The sequence below is a fragment of the Salvelinus namaycush genome, chromosome 1 (assembly GCF_016432855.1).
Source record: "Salvelinus namaycush isolate Seneca chromosome 1, SaNama_1.0, whole genome shotgun sequence".
In the NCBI taxonomy this organism is placed as follows: domain Eukaryota; kingdom Metazoa; phylum Chordata; class Actinopteri; order Salmoniformes; family Salmonidae; genus Salvelinus; species Salvelinus namaycush.
Genome location: NC_052307.1, coordinates 46036702 through 46063834, shown reverse-complemented (window position 1 = coordinate 46063834; position 27133 = coordinate 46036702). Strand labels below are relative to the sequence as shown.

The 27133-nt window shown below is 42.2% G+C and overlaps 2 protein-coding genes across 6 annotated transcripts in view; both read left to right on the top strand.

Annotated features, from left to right (window-relative positions):
* The window catches only part of ak8 (adenylate kinase 8), a 69622-nt gene extending 62619 nt beyond the window's left edge, over positions 1-7003 (top strand). For both annotated transcript variants that reach the window (XM_038989539.1, XM_038989546.1), the window contains exons 12-13: positions 5598-5678; positions 6647-7003. In XM_038989539.1, the coding sequence (XP_038845467.1) occupies positions 5598-5678; positions 6647-6881 (316 nt within the window). In that variant the 3' untranslated portion in view covers positions 6882-7003. The remainder of the gene's footprint in view (positions 1-5597; positions 5679-6646) is intronic.
* Positions 7004-23380: 16377 nt separating this feature from the next.
* ddx31 (DEAD (Asp-Glu-Ala-Asp) box polypeptide 31) overlaps positions 23381-27133 on the top strand; it is a 51118-nt gene continuing 47365 nt past the window's right edge. The window contains exons 1-4 of one of the 4 annotated variants that reach the window (XM_038989479.1): positions 23381-23445; positions 23781-23910; positions 24610-24944; positions 25242-25317. In XM_038989479.1, coding sequence (XP_038845407.1) covers positions 23402-23445; positions 23781-23910; positions 24610-24944; positions 25242-25317 — 585 coding nt within the window. In that variant the 5' untranslated portion in view covers positions 23381-23401. Of the gene's footprint in view, positions 23645-23780; positions 23911-24609; positions 24945-25241; positions 25318-27133 lie in introns of all 4 variants that reach the window. The other 3 variants (XM_038989497.1, XM_038989491.1, XM_038989485.1) reach the window with 3 other exon arrangements.

The following is a 27133-nucleotide window of genomic DNA, read 5'->3' as shown; positions in this document are numbered from 1 at the left end:
TTGAATGGGATGTATGGGATACGATACTTGGGCCCTTTTATTGTGTTCTTCATACCACCACCAAACATGTTAAGCCATCATTGGTTTTTATGTGCCAATTATTTATGGAAATATGGTCATGTGAATCGTGTTCACCATTTTTCTTAATTCTAGCCATTTTGGAAGCATCATTGCCATCATTAGACTAAAGGGAACACCTTTAGTGTTTACATGTAACCTATTGGAACTAACCATGAAAACATTAACAATACAATTTAAATGAATATAGACTGAACAAAAATATAAATGCAACATGCAACAATTTCAAAGGTTTTTCCTGAGTTACAGTTCATATAAGGCAATCAGTCAATTGACATATGCATTAGGCCCTAATCTATGGATTTCACATGACTTGGAATAAAGATATGCATCTGTTGGTCACAGATACCTAAAAATAAACGTAGGGGCGGGGATCAGAAAACCAGTCAGTATCTCGTGTGACCACCATTTGCCTAATGGCTATTGATTGTAGCCTGTGAAATATTGCCCCAATCCTCTTCAATGGCTGTGCGAAGTTGATGGATATTGGCAGAAACTGGAACACGCTGTCATATATGTCAATCCAGAGCATCCCAAACATACTCAATGGGTAACATGTTTGAGTATGCAGGCCATGGAAGAACTGGCACATTTTCAGCTTCCAGGAATTGTGTACAGATCCTTGCGACATGGGGCCATGCATTATCATGCTGAAATGAGGTGATGCGGCAGATAAATGGCACAACGATGGGCCTAAGGATCTTGTCACGGTATCTCTGTGCATTGAAATTGCCATCAATAAAATGCAATTGTGTTCGTTGTCCGTAACTTTTGCCTGCCCATACCACAACCCCACAATTGGGCACTCTGTTCACAACGTTGACATCAGCAAACCGCTCGCCTACACAACGCCATACACGTGACCTGGAGTTGTGAGGCCGGTTGGACGTACTGCCAAATTCTCTAAAATGACGTTGGAGGTGGCTTATGGTAGAGAAATTAACATTCAATTATCTGGCAACAGCTCTGGTGGACATTCCTGGAGTCAAGATGCCAATTGCACGCTCCCTCAACTTGAGACATCTGTAGCATTGTGTTGTGTGACAAAACTACACCTCTTAGGGTGGCCTTATATTGTCCCCAGCACAAGGTGCACCTGTGTAAAGATCATCCTGTTTAATCAACTTCTCTATATGCCACACATATCAGGTGGATGGATTATCTTGGCAAAGGAGAAACGCTCACTAACAGGGATGTAAACAAATTTGTGCAAAACATTTGAGAGAAATAAGCTTTTTTTGCCTATGGAAGATTTCTGGGATGTTTTATTTCAGCTCATGAAACATGGGACCAACACTACATGTTGCGTTTATATTTTTGTTCAGTGTATATTATGACATATATATGGCATATTTGGGCGATTTTATTGTGTTCTCCAGACCCCTCAAACATTTTAAGCCATCATTGGGCTTTATGCTACACTCCGCGTTGGCCACACCTTGGCTCCTTAAAGGCCCGACACGAGTTGAAACAATCAAAGTCTTTGTGAACAGTGAAATATGCATGCCTATTCGTGACACACAGATAAAGCAGGGCAATTAGCCATGTAATCCCAGAGAGCTGTGGACAAATGTCAGCTTGAGCCTTCCTCTTTCCACCCCAACCCCTCTCTCACTCAGATGTATTTTAATTGTCCAGCAGACCGTATCAAATTAACACTTCCTCTAATTGGCTTATAAATAATACAACAGGGCCTGCATTCTAATTTAATCAGTGGTAAACATTGCCAATGCGGGCTGTAAAGAATCTGCCCCTCATTAATTTCTAAATTTGGGTAAGATGGAATGGGAGGAAATAAGGACAGGGGGTTGGGAGGGGGGGGGGGGGGGGTTCTGGTTCTAGACAGGGGGATCAGATGAGTGGAGCCTCTTGGTTTAGTTGAGAGCTGCATCCCAAATGGCACCCTATTTCCTAGTACACTACTTTTGACCAGAGCCCAAAGTGCATTATATAATGTATAGGATGCCATTTGGTACACATGGTCTTTGTGCAGAAAAGAGGTACTTGTACAGTGTGTACGTTCCTCACTCATCAAATTTAGGTTATATACCCACATGCCTAAGACAGAAATGCATGTGCATTCATTCAAGTGTGCACACACACAAACACACTTTACGTTTCTTTCCAATTTTTTCCCATATCTCCGCATATCTCTGCTTGTGAGCACTCTTGTTTATGTAAGTTATTTGTTTTAGAGCATCAAGCTGTTCCACAAACAACACCCAATGTAAATGATCTCTTCTCTTACAACCACCCTACCCAGACTGACTCTCCTATCAGTCTTTTTTTTATCTTCTTGGTTTAACCATGAATATTTCATGTAGTGGCATAAATATTAATTCTAATAGCTTTGCAGAGTAGTTCTTTTTTATTTTTTTAAAGACAAATATTCATAAAAAATTCAAGACACTCTCCCCAAAATAATTGACCATAGTCAGACACACACACACACAAAGCTTTCCCTGAGGCATACATTTAAAATCTTCGTCTGGAAATGTTTTACAGTGGTGATTGACAGCTCTGTGACATGTTGTTCAGTATGTGCCAGTCAGGACATCCCTGCCACAGTCTCTTAATCTGTAACAGTTAGGAACACTTGGGGAACATCATGGAATGGAAGGCATATCAAAGGGCTTTAGTAGGCCTATATACTGTATCACACACAGTATATTCCAAGGTGTGTGTGTGTCATTGATCCTTTGTAATTTGAAATGTTCCAAATCTCACCTTAAGTGGGGCTAGGGGGTGGTCCTTCTATATACTCTCCTCTTGAAGTAAATGTAAAACATTTATGATACTGCGAATGCAGTCAAGAGGTCACCATCCTATGATCCTCCAGAGACCACTATGGGGCCGGGGTTTAGAAGGGGATGACGGGGACTAGGGGGCGAGGACAGTTAGCATGGTGTTCCTCCACCTAACCACACCATTAGAGGCACTTTACGTAAGCAGCAGCATGTCCTGGGAGAGACCCGTGTGGACATTCCCGCGATTATTAAGTTGTGCCTGCTCAGGAGACCATCATCATCCATTCACTTTCTCTTAGCTGCCCTCATGATTATTTCAGTTAGGCACAGTGATATTCAGGCATTACCATTATTGTTTTCTTGGGACATTTCGAAGACAAAATCATTTAGTAGTAGTAAGTAAGCATACCAACCGTCGTCTTCTCTCAAGTGGAAGTAAAGGGAAGTGAAATGGTCTCTAAGTGATTGTACCTTGACGATCCCAAACCCGGCACTGGCTCATGTGGCTTACTTTGGGGTTTTATATCCTTGTGATGATCCAAGAAAGGTGACTGGTCATCATTGTTTGTCTGGAGGAAATATATTGTATATTTATCTAACAATGTATTGTGACAAACCTCTTCATGTATTGTGACAAACCTCTTCAAGATTAGGAGAGTTTGTCACAAATTAAGCGGGAAACTGTCACCAAAATAACCCCAGAATGAGAGTTCTTTCGAACTGGACAGTACCTGTGTGTTTGTTTCCCCGTCCTGGTCCACCCAGGCCGCAGGCGAGGTCAAGGATACTAGGGTTCGGTACACAAATCGGGTTCTCGGTAGGTCCAGGTCCAAACGCCAACAGGTAAGTCCAAACAGTTCAGCTCATACACGGTAAATCCAGCTGATATATATTGTCTCTTTCTCTATGGTTCACAGATCCTTCCAGCCCTTCCTCTCTCTCTTCCTGGTTTGTCTTGACCCGTTATCTGTGGGTCGGCCCCACTTTCTGAGCGTTCCCCTTGCTTCTGGGAATAGTAGTTTTGGCGGTCGGCCATTTTGTGATCTGTAGTTCTGATCGGGGTGGCCATTTTAGTGAGAGGGCAGAGCCCGATTATTAGTTCTGCTCTCACATATCTGCCATTTATCACTCGACCCCCTTCTTTGCCACACATCCCCCCCCCCTTAGATTCGACCCCTAGGTTGAGCTACCGCAGCAAAATATGCGTGCATGCGGGATAACCCATCCACATTTTCCATTTCCTTCCCTGCTCTGTGTTTAAGTCAAAGTGAAACGGTTGGAGACTCAAAAACCACCGCATCACCCGAGCGTTCTTCTCTTTAGCCCTATGCATCCAAGTGAGTGGGGCATGGTCACTGATGAGGGTGAAGTGGTGCCCTAGCAGGTAGGATTTCAGGCTTTCTAGAGCACAATTTACTGCCAGCGCCTCTTTCTCAACGACTGAGTAGTTGGCCTCCCGTGGTTCCAGCTTCCTGCTTAAAAAATGGATGGGGTATTCCACCCCTTCTACCTCTTGGGATAGCACGGCTCCCAAGCCGACCTCTGAGGCATCCGTTTGAACCACGAACTCTCGCTCAAAGTCTGGTACCACCAGCACTGGATTACAGCAGAGAGCCTCCTGTAATGTTCTAAATGCTTTGGTGGCCCTTTCATCTCATTTTACTATGTTTGGTCCTCCAGGCTCTAGTCATGTCGGTAAGTGGGGCGGCCACTGCGGCATAACTTGGAATAAACTTCCGGTAGTAACTGGTCAACCCTAGGAAGGCTCGAACCTGCTTCTTATTTACTGGTTTCGGCCATCCTCTAATTGCCTCCACCTTCTTACGTTGGGGTTTGATTAACCCTCTTCCCACGGTGTATCCCAGATACTCTGTTTCCTCTAACCCCACGTAAAAATTGGCAGGTTTCGCCGTGAGAAGGGTTCGCCGTGCCTTCCTAAGGGCGTCTAACACTGCCTATACCCGGGGTAAGTGGGATTCCCAATCTGGGCTGTAGATCCCCACGTCATCTAAATAGGCTGCGGCATACGCTTGGTGTGGTTTTAGGACCTTGTCCATTGGCCGTTGAAAGGTGGCTGGGGCCCCGTGTAAGCCGAAGGGTATGACGGTGTATTGAAACAAACCATCAGGGGTTGCAAAGGCTGTCTTTTCTTTGGCTCTGGGGGTCAGAGGAATTTGCCAGTAACCTTTGGTTAGGTCCAGGGTCGTAATGTACCAAGCTTTACCAATTTTCTCCAGCAGTTCATCTTCTCGGGGATGGGGTAGTTATCGAACTTGGAGATTTCATTGACCTTCAGAAAGTCGTTACAGAACCGCAAAGACCTATCGGGCTTGGAGACCATCACAATTGGGCTAGACCACTCACTATGTGACTCTTCGACCACTCCAGCTGCCAACATTTTCTCTGTCTCTGTTCTAATCGCGGCCTGTCGAACATCAGGTACCTGATATGGCCTCATGCTCACTTTTCTCCCTGGTAGGGAAACGATATCATGAGCCGTAACCTCAGTTCGGCCTGGTACCTCTGAAAACACATCTGTTTTTTTAGATCCGGGTCTTTACTTCCTGTACTTGTGCTGGGGACAGAGTAGGTGAAATATTTACTTTGGCTGTCTCCTGAGTGGGTGTGGGGTACGTGACCATTAGTGGTATGTGGAGAAATGTTTTTAGACCTATCCTAAAATGAACCTAAGATGAAGCTCGTACAGCTAATTACAGTCCTTGCAACTATTTCTGGATGGATATCTAATGTTCATTTCCTTTCTCGCCATAGGGTCTTCTTTTTGGAGATGACAGATGACGTGGCCATCGAGAGAGTCACTCTGAGGTCAATCGACCCTGTCACCGGGGAGAGGTGAGTCATGCGACGGCGGTCATTGCTCGGGCTTATGGGGATGTTGACCCCATGACATAGACAGCGGCTGCATTCCAAACTCTTAAAAGACACACCCTCTCCCCTCAGCCCTCGAATTAAGTGGACACTTCTGATGACGTATCATGATGTCTGACGAGTTGACACTTGCAGGGCGAGGGAAGAATGAATACATTTTAAATTTACCGCTCTTGACCGGCAATTTGTCACTCGTTCATCCCACGGTTGTGTTTTCAGTCATCATGGAACTGTTGTGTGTGCCTTATATGCACTACAATCAATTATGATTGCACTACAATCAATTATGATTGCATTTCATATCTTGACTAGAAGCCAACGCATCTGCAGACATCGAATGTTAGCCATCCTACTATATCAGGAAAATTGAAAGTTACAATCTGTAAGTGTGACGTCAGGGTAGCAAAATGTCTAACTTATTTACATTCCTTTTAACGTAAACTTGTATGTTGACTTCTCCATATTAATATTGGTTTTAAGTTTTGGCTGAATTTTCTTAGCAGATGTACAATCATCGCAAATTGAATTATGGGGGGTTTCAGGTCCCGGAGTGAACATAATTGTACACTCGCAAACTCCATTTAAAACGAGGGCTGAGGGGCTTATGTTGCAAACTTCCCTTGCTTGGCTAATAATTTGGACCGACGACAAATATGGCCACGGGGATTCCCCCATGGTCATAAGGCGAGGGTAAGTGGATGAGGGTGTGTCTTTTATGAGTTTGAAACACAGCCTGTGTCCCAAATGTTACCATATTCCCTCTTTAGTGCACTACTTTTGACCAAGACCCATAGGGTTCTGGTCAAAAGTAGTGCACTATATAGAAAAGAGGGTGCCATTAAATGGGGATGTTCCCATAGTCTGATGTACAAAGTTCTGTTGTTTATTCCTCGTCCTTTGTTATTCTTAGTCCTGTTGTTTTTGCCCGACAGATACCACTCACTGTATAAGCCAGCCCCCAGTCCTGAGGTGCAGACCCGTCTGCAGTTCAATCCCAAGGACTCCGAGGCCCAACTGCTCCGGCAGCTAAAGGAGTACTGGGCAAATGCTTCCTCCCTGCAGGACCTCTACCCTGAGGCGGTGCATATCAACGCTGACCAGGACCCACACACCGTCTTTGAGTCCCTAGAGAGTCGTCTAGTCGGACGTCTTCAAAACGACGCCTGAATTCTAATCGAGACACCCACCCACCCTCATGATTTTTACGTTAACACGAGCGGAGTGAAGATCCTTTTTATTTAGTATAACGTATTGGGATCTTAATTGTAGAAATAAAAGGAGTTTATTGTTCAAACCCACTGAAGCCGTCATTGTTGTCATTTGTTTCCGCATCCACTTTGTCTGTGGCCTCCTGACCAGTGGTGTAAAGTACTTAACTTCTTTTAAATACTCTAAAGTACTACTGAAGTAGTTTTTTGGGGTATCTGTACTTTTTTTACTTTTACTTCACTACATTCCTAAAGAAAATAATGTAGTTTTTACTCCATACATATTCCCTGACACCCAAAAGGACTTGACAGGAAAGTGGTCCAATTCCCACACTTATCAAGAGAACATCTCTGATCATCCCTACTGCGTAATATCTGGCGGACTCACTAAACACAAATGCTTCATTTGTAAATTATGTCTGAGTGATGGAGTGTGACCCTGGCTATCCGTAAACAAAAAAAGAAAATGGTGCCGTCTGTTTTGCTTAATATAAGGAATTTTAAATGATTTGTACTTTTACTTTTGATACTTAAGTACATTTTAGCAATTCAATTTACTTTTGATACTTAAGTATAATTAAAACCAAATCCTTTTAGACTTTTACTGAAGTAGAATTTACTGGGTGACTCACTTTTACTTGAGTAATTTTCTATTAAGGTATCTTTACTTTTACTCAAGTATGACAATTGTACTTTTTTCACCACGCTCCTGGCCCTAATCTTCACAAGGTGCACTGGTTAACTCTGCTTTATTAACATATAGAAGTAAAACTGCTGCTTGGTTCAAGTCCTCTGTACAGGGGAGCCATTAGTTAGCCATCAGGGAGACTTAAGTGCAGCAGTTAAACAAAGATGTTAATATGGCAGGTTTTACAAAGTCCCCAAAGACTGGTCCAGGCTGACTTCATTACTGCAGATGAGTTTGAACATAATATGCATCTCCTTTGAATATTTTAGTAGTGGGATTTTTTTATGTGGTGGTGTTTGAAAGTTTGTACTCTAGAGTAAAGCAACCAATTCCCATGCCCTCTTTATTTTTTTGTGTTCCACTAATCAGTGTAGTTCTGATTTATTTAGTAGACAAGTCTATGTTTTCATAATGTGGGGGATTGCTTACTTGATATTTTAGTCTGTAGTGTAAATGCAGACTACCTGTAAATGCAGGTGAGAAGACAGACTTGTCCATCTTATCATAAGTATCAGAATCTATTTCAAAGCTCTGTATTTGTTGTTGGTCTCAACTCAGAAAATGGACTTGTCAATCAATTCAAACAATACCACTACAAAGCACGTTTTCTGAATGTAAGAACTTGCTCCATATTATGATGTTGCATTTGTCGTGACTTTCATTAATGTGATGTCTGTTATTTATCGAATCAACTATGTTTAATTGTTCCCCGATTAAATTAATCATGTAACAATTAACTCATTAGGAATTTGGGGCACCACGGAAGAGTTGTTTATAGTTACCATCTCCCGAATTAAACTCTAAAGATATGTTATATATCGATAACAGTCACTTATTAACCTCTACCGCTTCTCTCTCCCGGATCCGGGATCCTCCTCATCAAAAAAGCTGACTAGCCTAGCCTAACGCGACAGGGATATCATATAATATAATTTATGAAATCACAAGTCCAATACAGCAAATGAAGATAAACATCTTGTGAATCCAGCCATCATTTACGATTTTTAAAATGTTTTACAGCGAAAACACTATGTATTTCTATTAGCTAACCACAATAGCAAAAGACTCAACCGCATATTTTCACAATTTTTCTACCGCATAGGTAGCTATCACAAAACCGACCAAATAGAGATATAATTAGTCACTAACCAAGAAACAACTTCATCAGATGACAGTCTTATAACATGTTATACAATAAATTTATGTTTTGTTCGAAAATGTGCATATTTGAGGTATAAATGATAGTTTTACATTGCAGCTACCATCAAAAATATCACCAAAGCAGCCAGAATAATTACAGAGAGCAACGTGAAATACCTAAATACTCATCATAAAACATTTATGAAAAATACATGGTGTACAGCAAATGAAAGATAAACATCTTGTGAATCCAGCCAATATTTCCGATTTTTTAAGTGTTTCACAGCGAAAACACAATATAGCATTATATTAGCTTACCACAATAGCCAAACACACAAATGCATTTATTAGCAGCAAAAGGTAGCGATCGCAAAAACCAGCAAAAGATATAAAATGAATCACTAACCTTGACCAACTTCATCAGATGACAGTCTTATAACATCAGGTTATACAATACACCTATGTTTTGTTCGAAAATGTGCATATTTAGAGCTGCAAAACGTGGTTATACATTGTGAATATGTAGCATCGATTCACCAGAATGTCCGGAGCTATTTTGGACACTCACCTAATCTGACCAAAGAACTCATCATAAACTTTACTAAAAAATACATGTTGTACAGCAAATGAAAGATACACTGGTTCTTAATGCAACCGCCGTGTTAGATGTTTAAAAATAACTTTACCATAACAAACAGCTTACGTTATAGCGAGACAGCGCCCGCCAAAACGGCGGATAATAGGACTCAACATTTTCCACAGAAATACGAAATAACATCATAAATTGTTCTTACTTTTGCTGAGCTTCCATCAGAATCTTGTACAAGGAGTCCTTGGTCAAGAATAAATCGTTGTTTGGTTTTAGAATGTCCTTTTCTCCTGTCGAATTCGTGCCACAATGCTAGTCAATATGATGACGTTCCCAATTTCTCTCGACGCAGAGAACGGAAAACTCCAAAAGTCCCAATAAACGTTAAATAATCTGATTAAACTCGGTTGAAAAAACATACTTTACGATGTTATCACATGTATCAAATAAAATCATAGCCGGAGATATTAGCCGTGTATACCGAACGCTTATCATAAGACAATATGGAGGTGCTTCCCGCGCCTAGGTAGAGAAAGGAAATTCTGGACACATCATTCCAAAAGCTCTTGTTCGACCTCAGATCACCTTTCCCCCATTCCACCTTCCACTGCCTGTTGACATCTAGTGGAAGGCGTATGCAGTGCATGCATATCCATAAATATAAGGCAATTCAATAGGCAGGCCCTGAAACAGAGCCTCGTTTTCAGATTTTTCACTTCCTATCTGGAAGTTTGCTGCCAAATGAGTTCTGTTTTACTCACAGATATAATTCAAACAGTTTTAGAAACTTGAGTGTTTTCTATCCAATAGTAATAATAATATGCATATTGTATGATCTAGAATAGAGTACGAGGCCGTTTAAATTGGGCACGATTTTTTCCCAAAGTGAAAACAGCGCCCCCTATTAAGAAGAAGTTAATCATTACCTCATATCAGTCTCATTCTGAATGTCGCAGGCTTCTTGAATCTGTACAAAGCCGAGTCTTGCTGATCGTCCCGTAACACACACATTTGATTATTTATTTACTAACTAACACAGGATACACACACACGCGCATGGTATAGGTTATTATTTAGAAACTTAATACGATGAAAACAGGTCCCTAGCAGACTAACACAATATGACACTTGTTACAAAAGATGAGTTAAAGAGAGAGAGAAAAAGAGAGACACAACATATGGATACATTTGGGAACTACTCTCATAGCAATCATAAGACTTTTCCCCGAACTGCCGCCCGTTTGGGTAAGAAGTAATGCATGTATTTACGTGTTGAATGTCTTCCTTCGTCGTGTATCTCTGTTGGATCCAGGCCTTCGTGAAAAAGGTTCCGCTTCGTAAAAAGGGTTCGATTGGGCCCTCTCCTTAGTTCTTAAGTGTAAGGCTCTGATTGTCCACAAGAGGTCACAATGTCCTTCTTAGTTGTCTGTGTTTACTTTCACTCGTTCTGGAAGAGTGGTCTTCTGAGGACAGCTAATCAGCCATGTCGATGATTCCCATTGGGGTGATGAGAGCAGTGTAGTCGACGATGATTTGAAGAGAATAACCGGATGGTCTTACTTAAATTAACTTTCTTAGATACAGTACTTAGAACAGCTTCTCTACCGTAACATTGATTGTTAGAGGCTACTTTGTCGTCTTCAACTCGTGTTGATTTTCAGGGTCGTGACTAATGGAGACCTAGCTGCAGCTTGAGTCCCTCTAGTCTGGTATGTTAATTCTTAACTCAATCTTTTATACACTTAGGTAAAAAGGGGCATTCTTTCTGAGCTCCCTTGGGTGTGGCTAGTTACTGGCAAAGTATCATCAACTATGAACTTGTTAGAAAACTAAAATAACATTCCTATCTTAACAAAAACATCTTCATCCTTGATATTTCCGACACAACATAAAGGATGTAAACCTGACATACACAGTGTGAAAGCTCTTCAAGTGACAATATTTTCATTATATCCCTTTTATACCATTTGTAATGACGTCACAAAATAGACATTAATTTCCCATATTCCATCTCTCATCGTTCCCCACATTCGGATGTTGAAAATATTGTCCCAGTGTTCACTTTTGGACATTAGAGTTTTTGGGCGGCAAAATCTTCTGTAACAAAGCGATTCCAATCACCAGTACTAGAGACCAAAAGGAGGAGTCTGCTGCATACAATTTACGATTGGCATGAGGTTTTCATAAACCCCCATACCAATCCCTCCCCTCTGCGGGTGAGAGGGCTCTGTAGACATTGATCCATTGTAACCTGATCTTAGGATCCTCACAGGAGAGTCATGACACATATTGAATCCCTCCCTCCCAAGGGCCTTGTTGGTCTAATGACATGGCACAGTAATGAGGGCCCGATCCTGTGGGCAGATGTGAGATTCATTTTAATTAGTGAGGTCAGAGTGCACATAGTTAAATATCATTAACTCTTAGTTGAGAACATGGGCCGGGGGAGCAGTAGGCTACATACAGTCCCCAAAGCAAACAATGGGTCGGGTAACACCGAGGTGACTGCCTCATGATTAAAGATGGGACTGGGAGTCGATGCTTGGGGACCCAGAGGATCATGACCACTTTCATATGTATACATCTCTATCCATACCTCTACAAAAGCCAAGGAAAGGGTTATACTGTAGAAGTGTCTGGGATATGAATAAGAGTGACTACTAAGATGTATTATTTGTTTTACTTAAGCTGATGAGGAGGATTCCTTTTATGTAAATTCAGTATTCAATTTTTTGTCTAAGAAATTTCTTAATTATTCTGAGAACATTTCATAAATAACGAGTGTTTCAAAAGCGGTCTTATTTCAAAATGACATTTTGACAAATTACATTCTGGTCTACGTCCCAAATGACACCCTATTCCCTATTTAGTGCAGTACTTTTGACCAGGTTTTTGACCAGTGCCCATAGGGTCCTGGTAAAAATGAAAGCACGACAGAGAACACATGAGAAAGTAGGACTATGGATCAGATGATTTGAAAATCCAAATACGAGAACAAATATTGAGCACGGTGTAATATAAAGTACAGTGCATTCGGAAAGTATTCAGACCCCTTGACTTTTTCCACATTTTGCTACATTACAGCCTTATTCTAAAATGGATTAATAGTCCCCCCCCCCCCCATCAATCTACACACAATACCCCATAATAGCAAAGCAAGAACTGTTTTTTTGTGCAATTTTTTTTTTTTTAATGAAACCTTAATATTACATTTACATAAGTATTCAGACCCTTTACTCAGTACTTTGTTGAAGCACCTTTGGCAGCAGTTACAGCCTCGAGTCTTCTTGGGTATGACAAGCTTGGCACACCTGTATTTGGGAGTTTCTCCCTTCTCTGAAGATCCTCTCAAGCTCTGTCAGGTTGTATGGGGAGCGTCGCTGCACAGCTATTGTCAGGTCTCTACAGAGATGTTCGATCGGGTTCAAGTCTGGGCTCTGGCTGGGCCACTCAATGACATTCAGAGAATTGTCCCGAAGCCACTCCTGCGTTGTCTTGGCTGTGGCCTTGGATCGTTGTCCTGTTGGAAGGTGAACCATCGCCCCAGTCTGAGGTCCTGAGCGCTCTAGAGCAGGTTTTCATCAAGGATCTCTTTGTACTTTGCTCCGTTCATATTTTCCTCGACCCTCACTAGTCTTTTAGCCCCTTCTAGATGAAAAACATACACACCACATCATGATGCTGCCACCACCATGCTTCACCGTAGGGATGGTGCCAGGTTCCCTCCAGACGTGACACTTGGCATTCAATCTTGGTTTCATCAGACCAGAGAATCTGGTTTCTCATGGTCTGAGAGTCTTTAGGTGCCTTTTGGCAAACTCCAAGCGGGCTGTCATGTGGCTTTACTGAGGAGTGGCTTCCGTCTGGCCACTCTACCATAAAGGCCTGATTGGTGGATTGCTGCAGAGATGGTTGTCCTTCTGGAAGATTATCCCATCTCCACAGTGTGTCAGAGTGACCATCTGGTTATTGGTCACCTCCCTGACCAAGGCCCTTCTCCCCCGAATGCTCAGTTTGACCGGGCGGCCAGCTCTAGTGTTGTTGGTTCCAAATTTCTTCCATTTAAGAATGATGGAATCCACTGTGTTCTTGGGGACCTTCAATGCTGCAGAAATGTTTTGGTACCCTTCCCCAGATCTGTGTCTTGACAAAATCCTGTCTCGGAGCTCTACGGACAATTCCTTCGACCTCATGGCTTGGTTTTTGCTCTGACATGCCCTGTCAACTGTGGGACCTTATATAGACAGCTGTGTGCCTTTCCAAATCAATAATGTCAAATCAATTGAATTTACCACAGGTGGACTCCAGTCAAGTTGTAGAAACATCTCAAGGATGATCAATGGAAACAGGATGCACCTGAGCTCAATTTTGAGTCTGATAGCAAAGGGTCTTATGTAAATAAGGTATTCATATTTTTAATAAATTAGCAACCATTTCTAAAAACTTTTTTTCGCTTTGTCATTATTGGGTCATGTGTGTAGATTGATTCAAAAAAATAATAATAATCAATTTTCAAATAAAGGCTGTCACGTAACAAAATGTGGAAAAAGTAAAGGGGTCTGAATATTTTCTGTACCATTTTTCCAGAGTTTCTACTGATGTGGGATACGTGCTTCGGAGTAGCTCTGGTCTAGGGCATTTGTGCACATAGTGGAGGAACGTTCACGAAGGCCCCGGGCCAGTGCAAGCTTCCGAGGTGCTACAGTTTGGTCAGGCAGGCTATATGAGGTCAGGATCACTCTGAAGTGCTGAAGTAGAAGCTCACTCAACAACAGTTCATAACAAAGTAATTTGAAATGCAACATTATTGATTTGTTAGCTGGGTCAGACCAATGATGTGTTAATATACAGTACCAGTCAAAAGTTTGGACACAGCTACTCATTCAAGGGTTGTTCTTAATTTTATACATTGTAGAATATTAGTGAAGACATTAAATAAAACTATGAAATATAACATATGGAATCATGTAGTAACCAAAAAAGTGTATATTTTATATTTGAGATTCTTCAAAGTAGCCACCCTTTGCCTTGATGACAGCTTTGCATTCTCTCAAGCAGCTTCATGAGGTAGTCACTTGGAATGCGTTTAAATTAACAGGTGTGCCTTGCTAAAAGTTAATTTATGGAATTTATTTCCTTAATTCGTTTGAGCCAATCAGTTGTGTTGTAACTCTGTGAAGCATTTATTTGGGCTGCAATTTCTGAGGCTGGTAACTGTAATTAACTTATCCTCTGCAGCAGTGGTAAGTCTGGGTCCTCCTTTCCTGGTGGTGGTATTCAGAAGATAGCCCTATTTGGTAAAAGAGCAAGTTCATATTATGGCAAGAACAGCTCAAATAAGCAAAGAGAAACGACAGTCCATCATTACTTTAAGACATGAAGATCATACAATCCAGATCATTTCAAGAACTTTGAAAGTTTCTTCAAATGCAGTCGCAAAAACCATCAAGCGCTATGATGAAACTGGCTCTCATGAGGCCCACCACAGGAAAGGAGGACCCAGAGTTACCACTGCTGCAGAGGATAAGTTAATTACAGTTACCAGCCTCAGAAATTGCAGCCCAAATAAATGCTTCACAGAGTTCAAGTAACAGACATATCTCAACATCAACTATTCAGAGGAGACTACGTAAACCAGGCCTTCATGGTCGAATTGCTGCAAAGAAACCACTACTAAAGGACACTAATAATATGAAGAGAATATGCTTGGGCCAAGAAACACAAACAATGGACATTAGACCAGTGGAAATCTGTCCTTTGGTCAGATGAATCCAAATGTGAGATTTTTGGTTCCAACCGCCGTGTCTTTGTGAGACGCGGAGTATGTGTGGTTCCCACCGTGAAGCATGGAGGAGGAGGTGTGAGGGTTTGGGGGTGCTTTGCTGGTGACACTGTCTGTGATTTACTTAACCAGCATGGCTACCACAGCATTCTGTAGCTGTACGCCATCACATCTGGTTTGTGCTTTGTGGGACTGTCATTTGTTTTTCAACAGGATAATGACCCAACACACCTCCAGTAAGGGCTGTTTGACCAAGAAGGAGAGTGATGGAGTGCTGCATCAGATGACCTGGCCTCCACAATCCTCCGACCTCAACCCAATTGAGATGGTTTGGGATGAATTGGACTGCAGAGTGAAAGGGAAAGCAGCCAACAAGTGCATAGCATATGTGGGAACTCCTTCGAGACTGTTGGAAAAGCATTCCTCATGAAGCTGGTTGAGAGAATGCCAAGAGTGTGCAAAGCTGTCACCAAGGCAAAGGGTGGCTATTTTGAAGAATCTAAAATCTATTTTGATTTGTTGAACACTTTTTTGGTTAAGACATGATTCCATATGTGCTATTTCATAGTTTTGATGTCTTCACTATTATTCTACAATGTTGAAAATAGTAAAAAATAAAGATGGCTGGTACTGTACATCATTGGGTCAGACAGACAGGTCAAAGTGTTATACAGCAACTAGTTGAGATCAGGGGTCACTTCATACTAAGATAATTTAACTGTAACAAAGTTTAACCTCTGTGTTGATGGGGGAATATACTTTTGATCTGCACAATTAAGCTTATTATAGGTTTAAATGGAACATGAACCCCATATTCATAATTCATATCATTGGTCTTCCAGTCTAATTTCAGTGTTTACATTTAAATGTTAGTAGGCTACTGTCCTGTGCTTTGATATTTTTGCTGTCTTTTAATTTAATGTTAACCTATTTATCTACTGAGCTAGTAGTACTTATTTATGTTGTATTTACAGGTAACTGCCAAAGTAAAGGATACACCAACATAAAGTGTCTTAATAGGGCGTTGGGCAACCACGAGCTGCCAGAACAGCTTCAATGCACTTTGGCATAGATTCTACAAGTGTCTGGAACTCTATTGGAGTGATTTGACACCATTCTTCTACAATAAATTCCATAATTTGGTGTTTTGTTGATGCTGATGGAAAACGCTGTCTCATGCGCCACTCCAGAATGTCCTATAAGTGTTCAATTGGTTTAAGTCCTGGTGACTGAGACGGCCATGGCGTATCATGAATCATCAGCAAGTTGAGCAGTCTTTATCACTGAAGCTCCTGCCAAACGTGCCCCAACAATCACCCCTGTTTCAAAGTCACTGTCTTAGTCTACATGACTATTGCCCCGTAGCACTCACATTTGCAGCCATGAAAGGCTTTGAAAGGCTGGTCATGGCTTACATCAACACCATCAGACACCCTGGACACACTCCAATTCTCATACCGCCCCACAAGATCTAGAGATGATGCAATCTCTATTGCACCACACTGCCCTCTCTCACCTGGACAAGAGGAACACCTATGTGAGAATGATGTTCATTGACTACAGCTCAGCATTCAACACCATAGTGACCTCCGAGCTCATCAATAAGCTCAGGACCCTAAGACTGAACACCTCTCTCTACAACTTGACCCTGGACTTCCTGATGGGCAGCCACCAGGTGGTGAGTGTAGGCAACAACACATCCGCCAAGCTGACCCTCAACACAGGGGCCCCTCAGGGGTGTGTACTTAGTCCCCTCCTGTACTCCCTGTTCACCCACGACTGAGGGGCAGCACGTGACTCAAACACCATCATTAAGTTTGGTGGTAGGCCTGATCACCAATGATAATGAGACAACCAATGGCAGGGTTTCCCAAACTCGGTCCTCGGGACCACCACATTTAGGTTTTTGCTCTAGCATTACACAGCTGATTAAAATAATCAACTAATCATAAAGCTTTGATAATTTGAATCAGTTGTGTAGTGTTAAGGCAAACACCAAAACATGCACCCTTTGGGGTTCCAAGGACTGAGTTTGGGAAACGCTGGCCTATAGGGAGGAGGTCAGTGACCTGGTGGTGCCATGACAACAACCTCTCTCTTAACGTCAGCAAGACAAAGGACCTGATCTTTAACTACAGGAAACAGAGGGCCGAGCATGCCCCCATCCACTTCGACAGGGATGTAGTGGAGCGGGTCAAGAGCTTCAAGTTCCGCTGTGTCCATATCACTAAGGAATTAACATGGTCCACACACACCAACACAGTCGTGAAGAAGGCATGACGACACCTCTTCCCCCTCAGTAGGCTGAAAGGTTTGGCATGGGCCCTCAGATATTTTATCTCTTCTTCTAACCATGGTAGCCAAAATAATGGGCAACTGGGCATGCCCAGCATTTTTATACATGACCCTAAGCATGATGGCGACCATGAACCACCTGTGTGGAAGCACCTGCTTTCAATATACTTTGTATTCTCATTTACTCAAGTGTTTCCTTTATTTTGGCAGTCACGTATATATGCCAAACGTAAACATATCACTGTCCGTCCAATCAGAGAGGAAGAGGCGAAGCAAGAGGGTTTACTTCGCACAAAATCTGTCCAGGAAAATAAGACCATGAAGTGAGGAATTTTTCTATTGGGGTCAGTAAGTGTAGAATTTGGTCAACAACAAAAATGTATTGCTAATTTGCTACATGAGGCTTATTTGATTGAATAGAAGTTTTGTAATAGTTAGATTGTTACAAATGCACTGATAAGTGGACACACCTGGGGCATTTCGGCAACTTAGAAAAAAACGACTTTATATCGGTCCCAACTGATCTCGCCTCCTCTGTCCTCCTTAACTGGCTACCCAAACTCTTTGCTCCGGCCAAATGCTACACTAAACCCACGCAATGGGCGGATTCGATTATGCTGAACCGGGGGGCACCAGTTGTGACTTCATCTCTCAGAGCAGTCATCCCTCAGGGTCTCTATGTTGCCACCTACTGATATGTCATATCTCAGTGCAGTGCATCTCTCAGGAAAGTGGGGGTGTCAAGGTGTGGGTGTTTGAAAAGGAACCATATAAGGAGAAGTGGGGGTTTCTAAAGGAGTCTTTTAACACTAGACGTGCTGGAATTCCATAACTACTAGAACAGCCAAGACTTGATATTTACATTTCAAATATTCAATAATAAATAATACATCTATTACAAAAAAAGTATTTTAGTCAGAGTACAGTTTAACTGCAGTACAATGCAGTATAACTGCAGTACAATGCAGTGTAACTGCAGTACAATGCAGTGTAACTGCAGTTAAAGTGCAATCTATCTGCAGTATGCTCCAATACTGTGTCTAAAATAACACCGTTTTTTTTACTACAGTAATTTTGCAGTGTAACTGCTGTTACAGTGCAGTATAACTGCACTTCAACTGCAGTACACTGCAGTTATTCTGCAATTACTGCCTCCAAAATACGACTGCAGCTACTGCCCTTCTACTGCAGTTTCAAAACGGCAAACTTTTTTTGTAAGGGATTGTAAAATGAATGCATTTTTTTATAAATTAAGGTATCTAACGTTAGCTGCCATTTACATTGACAAAAACCGTAACATTACATACGTGGCTACCAGTAGGTAACGTTCAAAGACAGATCATAGTGAGTGAATATACATATTTGTGTTGCGTAACTGTTATTCCTTACTGTCATCTCTGCAGACCATGACTTACGTCCGATAACCAAAACGACGCCTTGAGTGGCACCTTTCAAAACCCCCACTTCTTCACACTCACTTTTCCTGATAGATGCACTGCACTGAGAGAAGACATATCAGAACGTGGATCATTGCTCTGAGAGATGATGTCGCAGCTGGAGCCCTCTCACTTGAACAGGCAAACGTGGTAAGAGAGGAGTGCCCTTCTCAAAATGAAAAGTAATCCGCCCCGCTCAGTAATGTTGTCAACAAGGCAGTGCATCATCCAGAAACATACAACAATTATTTTCCATTAATATATATATATGTTTTAATTGTCCAACTAGTTTTCATTGGGAAGGCAGATAAAGTGTTTTTATCAAAAACAATCCGTTTTTCATGTGAAAACAGAATCCTACTCATTACTCCACGTGATAATTACGTCACTTTTGTTTTGAGCTGACTTTGCTGTGGGCTTTAAGAGCCAACTAGTGCTTGATCCGAAATGTGGTCGGAGGCGCCGTATGGATGGTGTGACGCAATTGCTAAGCCTCTGGAGGTCCTCAGTCTGGACGAGAATGAAAACGCCTACAGTGGGCGACATCATTAGCACTCCACCCACAAGTCCAGTATAATGTTGGAGGAAATACTTTCCTAGCATGAGGAACATGCTTGTTGGCCAGTTAGCTAATATTAAGTAGTTATGCTAACACAGTTGCAATCCCTTTTGCGTTGCTTGTGTAACGGATGTGAAATGGCTAGCTAGTTAGCGGGTACGCGCTAGTAGCGTTTCAATCAGTTACGTCACTTGCTCTGAGACTTAAGTAGTGTTGCCCCTTGCTCTGCAAGGGCCGTGGCCTTTGTGGAGCGATGGGTAGCGATGCTTCGTGGGCGACCGTTGTTGATGTGTGCAGAGGGTCCCTGGTTCGCGCCCGTGTCGGGGCGAGGGGACGGTTTAAAGTTATACTGTTACATTGATGCTGTTGACCCGGATCACTGGTTGCTGCGGAAAAGGAGGAGGTTGAAAGGGGGGTGAGTGTAACGGATGTGAAATGGCTAGCTAGTTAGCGGGTACGCGCTAGTAGCATTTCAATCAGTTACGTCACTTGCTCTGAGACTTAAGTAGTGTTGCCCCTTGCTCTGCAAGGGCCGCGGCTTTTGTGGATCGATGGGTAACGACGCTTCGTGGGCGACCGTTGTTGATGTGTGCAGAAGGTCCCTGGTTCGCGCCCGAGGTCGGGGCGAGGGGACGGTTTAAAGTTATACTGTTACATTGATGCTGTTGACCCGGATCACTGGTTGCTGCGGAAATGGAGGAGGTTGAAAGGGGGGTGAGTGTAACGGATGTGAAATGGCTAGCTAGTTAGCGGGTGCGCGCTAGTAGCATTTCAATCAGTTACGTCACTTGCTCTGAGACATTAAGTAGGGTTGCCCCTTGCTCTGCAAGGGCCGCGGCTTTTGTGGAGCGATGGGTAACGACGCTTCGTGGGTGACTGTTGTTGATGTGTGCAGAGGGTCCCTGGTTCGCGCCCGTGTCGGGGCGAGGGGACGTACTAAAGTTATACTGTTACACTTGCTAGCTTGCTACAGAGGTTAGCTACTGCCATCAGTTGTTGTTTTATCATATTTAGCCTATTCCACAGTTTGTAGAATGCATACTGGCATTTGAATATAGTTTGGGAAAAGGGAATCCCGGACACACTGTTGACAAGGTAGACACATTTAAATGTAGGTGTAGATGCATGACGTGTTCAGAATTCCATGATCAGAAGAACTCTATGATCAGATTAATTAAGCTGCATGAACTACCAAGTCTAGACACGGCTTTAGAAGTAGTTTTCACAAACAAACTTCATATGTTTGAACTCAGAATCAAATATACTTCCCAAAAATAACATGGTCTCTGTGGTAGAACATTTATTTCGATTGGCGATTTTCTGAATTAATTAGAGTGCCATTTAGATAGCCTAATTTCAGATGTGTCCATGTAAACAGGATTATTAGGTACATCGTTCTTCTTGCAAAGCATGTAAACGTTTTAATCAAACTATTATATTAATCTGAATATCCACAATAATCGCATTATTATGTGCATGTAACGTTACTCAGTGAGGGGATTCGATTAATCTGGCCCGGCTAGGCCTCCCGAGTGGCGCAGTGGTCTAAGGCACCGCATCGCAGTTGCTAGCTGTGCCACTAGAAATCGTGGCTCGCGACCGGGAGACCCATGGGGCGGCGCACAATTGGCACAGCGTCGTCCGGGATAGGGGAGGGTTTGGCCGGCAGGAATGTCCTTGTCCCATCGAGCTCTAGCGACTCCTGTGGTGGGCCAGGCGCATGCACGCTGACACGGTCGCCAGGTGTATGGTGTTTCCTCCGACACATTGGTGTGGCTGGCTTCCTGGTTAAGCGGGCATTGTGTCAAGAAGCAGTGCGGCTTGGTTGGGTCGTGTTTCTGCTTAATCTGCCTACTGCTATAATCAGTTTAATATTGAATTATTACTTCGTATGTAAACGGTACTTGAGTCTGGAACTGAGTACCTCACCAACGATTTCAAGAATGGAATTTTTATGCTATCTAGACCAGTGGTTCCCAAATTTTTTATAGTCCCATACCCCTTGAAACATTCAACCTCCAGCTGCGTACCCCCTCTAGCACCAGGGTCAGCGTACTCTCAAATGTAGTTTTTTGCCATCATTGTAAGCCTGCCACACACACACACTATGCATTTATTAAACATAAGAATGATTGTGAGTTTTTGTCACAACCCGGCTTGTGGGAAGTGGAAAAAGAGCTATTTTCGGACCAGGGCACAAATAATAATAAAATGATAATCAATAATGTTGCTCTTTATTTAGCCATCTTACATGTAAAACTTTATTTGTTCATCGACAATTGTGAATAACTCACCACAGGTTAATGAGAAGGGTGTGCTTGAAAGGATGCACATAACTCTGCAATGTTGGGTTGTATTGGAGAGAGTCTCAGTCTTAAATCATTTCCCACACACAGTCTGTCCCTGTATTTAGTTTTCATGCTAGTGAGGGCCGAGAATCCACTCTCACATAGGTAGTGGTTGCAAAGGGCATCGGTGTCTTAACAGTGCGATTTTCCAAGGCAGGATACTCTGAGCGCAGCCCAATCCAGAAATCTGACAGTGGCTTGATTAAATTCAATTTTCACAGTACCGCTTGTTGCAATTCCGATGAGGCTCTCTTGTTCAGATATCGGTAAGTGGAATGGAGGCAGGGCATGAAAGGGATAACGAATCCAGTTGATTGTGTCATCCATTTCGGGAAAGTACCTACGTAATTGCGCACCCAACTCACTCAGGTGCTTCGCTATATCACATTTGACATTGTCTGTAAGCTTGAGTTCATTTGCACACAAAAACTCATACAATGATGGAAAGAGCTGTGTGTTAATGCAGACAGAGAAGAGCTCCAACTTCTTAATCATAGCCTCAATTTTGTCCCACACATTGAATATAGTTGCAGAGAGTCCCTGTAATCCTAGATTCAGATCATTCAGGTGAGAAAAACATCAGCCAGATAGGCCAGTCGTGTGAGAAACTCGTCATCATGCAAGCGGTCAGACAAGTGAAAATTATGGTCAGTAAAGAAAACTTTAAGCTCCTCTCTCAAAAAAAAAAATACATGTCAATACTGCACACTTCTGTATGTTGTAAAATCGTTACATGGTCGCTGCCCATATCACTGCATAGTGCAGAAAATACACCAGGGGCCTTGCTTTAACAAAGTTAACCATTTTCACCGTAGTGTCCAAAACATATTTCAAGCTGTCAGGCATTCCTTTGGTAGCAAGAGCCTCTCGGTGGATGCTGCAGTGTACCCAAGTGGCGTCGGAATGCACGTGCATTACCACTCCACTACTGTATGTCTCCCTGTCATGGCTTTTGCGCCATCAGTACAGACACCAACATGAGCATTAGCTACGTTTGGCTACATATGGACCGTTAGTGGAATTCCCTTGAGAGAGTAATGGTTAATGTGATTGGATGTTAATTATTTGACAAGGCCACCTGTATTTTACATTGTGTTTTATTTTGCTGAACACTAGATGGTTTAATTTTATTTTGAGCAGTGAAACGAGGCTACTTAGGCGAGAGAAAAAAACTCACCCAAATGTATAGCCCCATTGGAAAATATAAATGGACTGTTTGAAAATGTGAAAAAAAAAAATTGAATCACATTTTTATTTGGCTACCCCAGACGGTATTGTGCTTTGGTTGGGCCAGAGCCAGAACACACGTGGGTAAAGCAGCTTTTGAAAAATCTTCATTAGATTTTATACTGATTGGTTAGAGATTATTTTGTCAAGAATGGATACATACAGCTTCTGTAAAAATTGACTTTTCGTAGCAGGTTTAGGATAACTTACGCAAAAGGTTAGGCTGCTTAGGTTAATGTTAGGAAAAGGGTTTGGGTTAGCTATTTTTATTTGTTTATCAACTTTTGATGTCAATTTGACAAAAGCTGTATCCCGTCTAGACATGTCCTCAGCTTTTGGGCAAAATCGACGCGCTTGAGCAAAAGGGAACGCGCAAGGAAGTGACGTTGGAAAGGTACCCAAATCCAGGACATCCATGCTTGATCGAAAAACAACAAAAACGTTTTTTTTGGATTTATTGTGGGTAATTTGAAATTCAGTCGACTAATTGCAGCACTAGATTATTTGTGAGACCAACGTGGAGGGGGAAGACTGCTGACTTTCAGGGTAGCAGTACACGTTTTCAGCGTCTATCTAGTTATATCAATAGCTAGCTAAGTTAGCTAACTGCACACACGTGTGAATCGGTGCCTCAGATCATAGCACTAGACTGGTAAAGGTAATATGTTCTGCCTAGGACTGACACATTTTGATTAACTTTACATTCACATTATGTCATTATAATGTTATATTTAGCTGTAGCAGACATGTACAACTAGCTAGCTATGGGATCATTTGTTGTGTGTGTTGCATAGGGACGTGTATCGCAGCCTACCAGTCACCATGGCAGAGGATACGTTGATGTTGAACTTCTCGTCTGACTCAGCTCCAGCATTTCACTCGAAGAGTTATCGGAGACCAACGTCTCAGGAGAAATGGGCTTTGGTAGGTAAACTCGGGTCATAACAATGTCACGAGTTTTGTTAGATCTTTGCTAAGTACCTCAACTCCACGGTGATTTTATTCACGGAGTTGAGTACAAACTATTTTTTTTTTTAAAGAATCCCCGACTCGCTATGCAGTTGCTCTTACAGTGTACCTATGTTTTCCTCTGTGCCTTTATTTGTTTTCTGAAATCATACTTTTTTGAATAAAACGTGAATCAAAACAACCACCGACTGTTTACTTGTTGAGATTAAATTGGCACATGCTTGAACGTTCCCGCTGAGGAAACAGTCGGTGGTTGTATTTGATTAACGTTTTATTATAAAGTATGCTTTCAGCAAACGATGGCTTTCAGCAACAGAGGACAAACATAAGAACACGATAAGGGTTTACATTTTGAAAATATCGGCTGCATAGCGAGTCAGTAAAAAAAGAATATATAACTAGCCTGCTCTCAACTCCATGGATGAAATCATTGTGGAGTTGAGGTACTTGGGAAAGCGGGATAACTAGTCAGTTGTACAACTGAATTCCTTAAACTGAAATGTGTCTACTACATTTAACCAAACCCCTCTGAATCTGGTAAGGTTGACCAATCATTGTCAGCACATGTACCTTGCAAACTACCTTACTACTTTTGTTACCTTGTTCTCAGTTCATCTCTGAATAGATATTACAGGTTTTTGTTTTAATTTCCAGAAAAAAGCACAGAAACGAAAATACTCAGGAATACAGGAAGGGTTACCTAATAAACAAGGGTTCAATGGGCCTAAGACCAAGGACCAACAGCCCCCTGAGGACAAGGAAGAAGAGGATGTACCAACCCATAAAAGCCCTGTCCGAAAGCCAGCACCAAAGGTTGCAGCTAAAGCCTTGTCCCCTGAGACCCCAAAACCTGCCCAGAGATTCAAAGCCCAGCCAAAAATGACTCCAAAAAGTAAACATGTAGGGGAACACAAAGGAGGAGAGGACAGTGTGTTCATAAAGACTTCGTCCCTCTTTAGAAATAACCCAGATATCCCAGAAGTTCACAGGTAAGTTCTTTCAATGACGATGGGAGGGTGTTGAGTTGGTAATGTTGCACCTGGCTGTTGACCTATGTGGTTTCGATCTTGAATCAAGCCTTTATTCAAATAGTCTATTTTCTCTACACCACTAATGGTTTGCTGAAAACATGTCTAAGGTCCAAGACTTACTACAAATACAATTATTGATCATGATAGTAGTACAGTCTAAGAAAAACAGGCTTGGATGGAGGGTTAGAGGGTTTGTTACTCCTGTTTAGTGAAATGTTTGGTTAGTAGTAACCCCTCCACTGGCTGTGACTGCAGGCCTGCTGTGACCCAGCTGAAGGAGAAAGTCTTCACCAGCGACTCATTTGCAGAGCTGGACCTTCACCCCCACCTGGTGAGCACCTAAACTAGGGATGTGACAAATGGAAAACGTGAATTCATAATGCAGAATATGGTCCTATTGCGTATGACCTCTAGGGTGCAATGAAATTCTATCTACCGCAGTCATAGGCTGAATCATAAATCGAACGCTTGGCCCCTAAGCCCTTTATTGAGTGGCCTCTTGCTGTTGTGTTCGATAGTGAACACTCGAGTCTGAAATTATTTTGGCCAAAATGAACATTAAGACGATGCATGCTCAACGTCCCAACTGCCACTTATCAATATTTCAAAATCTGTTTGCGAGCATTGTTTCAACTGGTCTTGCGCATGACTCATTCACTATTTAAACACGGGCACTGGAACAGACACATACTCTGATAGGCATTGAGAAAGTTGTAAAAACGTCATCTTACTCCTGCACAAAATATGTGCACGTGTATCGGTCTCCAGGGATTTCAACTGCTTTGTGTGTGTGTGTGTATATATATATCTATATATACACATACACACACAAATATATATAGACAGACAGACAGACAGACAGACAGACAGACAGACAGACAGACAGACAGACAGACAGACAGACTCATTCAAGGGCTTATCTTTATTTTTGCCATTTTCTACATTGTAGAAAAATAGTGAAGACAACAATTATGAAATAACATATGGAATCATGTAGTAACCCAAAAAGTGTTAAACCAAAATGTTTTATTTTTGAGATTCTTCAAAGTAGCTACCCTTTGCCTTGGTGACAACTTTACACACTCTTGGCATTCTCTCAACCAGCTTCATGAGGAATGCTTTTCAAACAGTCTTGAAGGAGTTCCCACATATGCTGAGCACTTGTTGGCTGCTTTTCTTTCACTCTGCAGTCCAACTCATCCCAAACCATCTCAATTGGGTTGAGGTCGGGTGATTGTGGAGGCCGGGTCATCTGATACAGTACTCCATCATTCTCCTTCTTGGTCAAATAGCCCTTACACAGTCTGAAGGAGTGTTGGTTCATTTTCCTGTTGAATAACAAATGATAGACCCATTAAACGCAAACCAGATATGTTGGCGTGTCGCTGCAGAATGTTGAGGTAGCCATGCTGATTAAGTGTGCCTTGAATTCTAAATATATCACTGAGCGTGTCACCAGCAAAGACCACCTCAATGCTTCACGTTGGGAACCACACATGCGGAGATCATCAGTTCACCTTCTCTGCTTCTCACAAAGACACGGCGGTTGGAACCAAACATTTCAAATTTGGACTCATCAGACCAAAGGACAGATTTCCACCGGTCTAATGTCCATTGCTTGTGTTTCTTTTCATAAGGAAGTCTCTTTTTTTGTGTGTGCTTTTAAGTGTTTTTTTTGTTGTTGCAGCTTTTCACCATGAAGGCCTGATTCACGCAGTGTCCTCTGAACAGTTAATGTTGAGATGTCTCTTATTTGATCTCTGAAGCGTTTATTTGGTCTGCAATTTCATAGGCTCTTAACTCTAATGAACTTATCCTCTGCATCAGAATTCTGGGCCTCCTTTCTTATGGCTCCTTTCCTCCTCATTGGAGTCAGTTTCAGAATAGCACTTGGTGGTTTTTGCGACTGCACTTGAAGAAACTTGCAAAGTTATTGACATTTTCCGAATTGACTGACCATGGACTGTCGTTTGTCTTTGCTTATTTGAGCTGTTCTTGCTATAAGTGACTTGGTCTTTTACCAAATAGGGCTATCTTCTGTATACCACCCCTACCTTGTGACAACACATCAAACGCATTAAGAAGGAAAGAAATTCCTCTTTAAACTTTTAACAAGGCACCTGTGAATTGAAATGCATTCCAGGTGA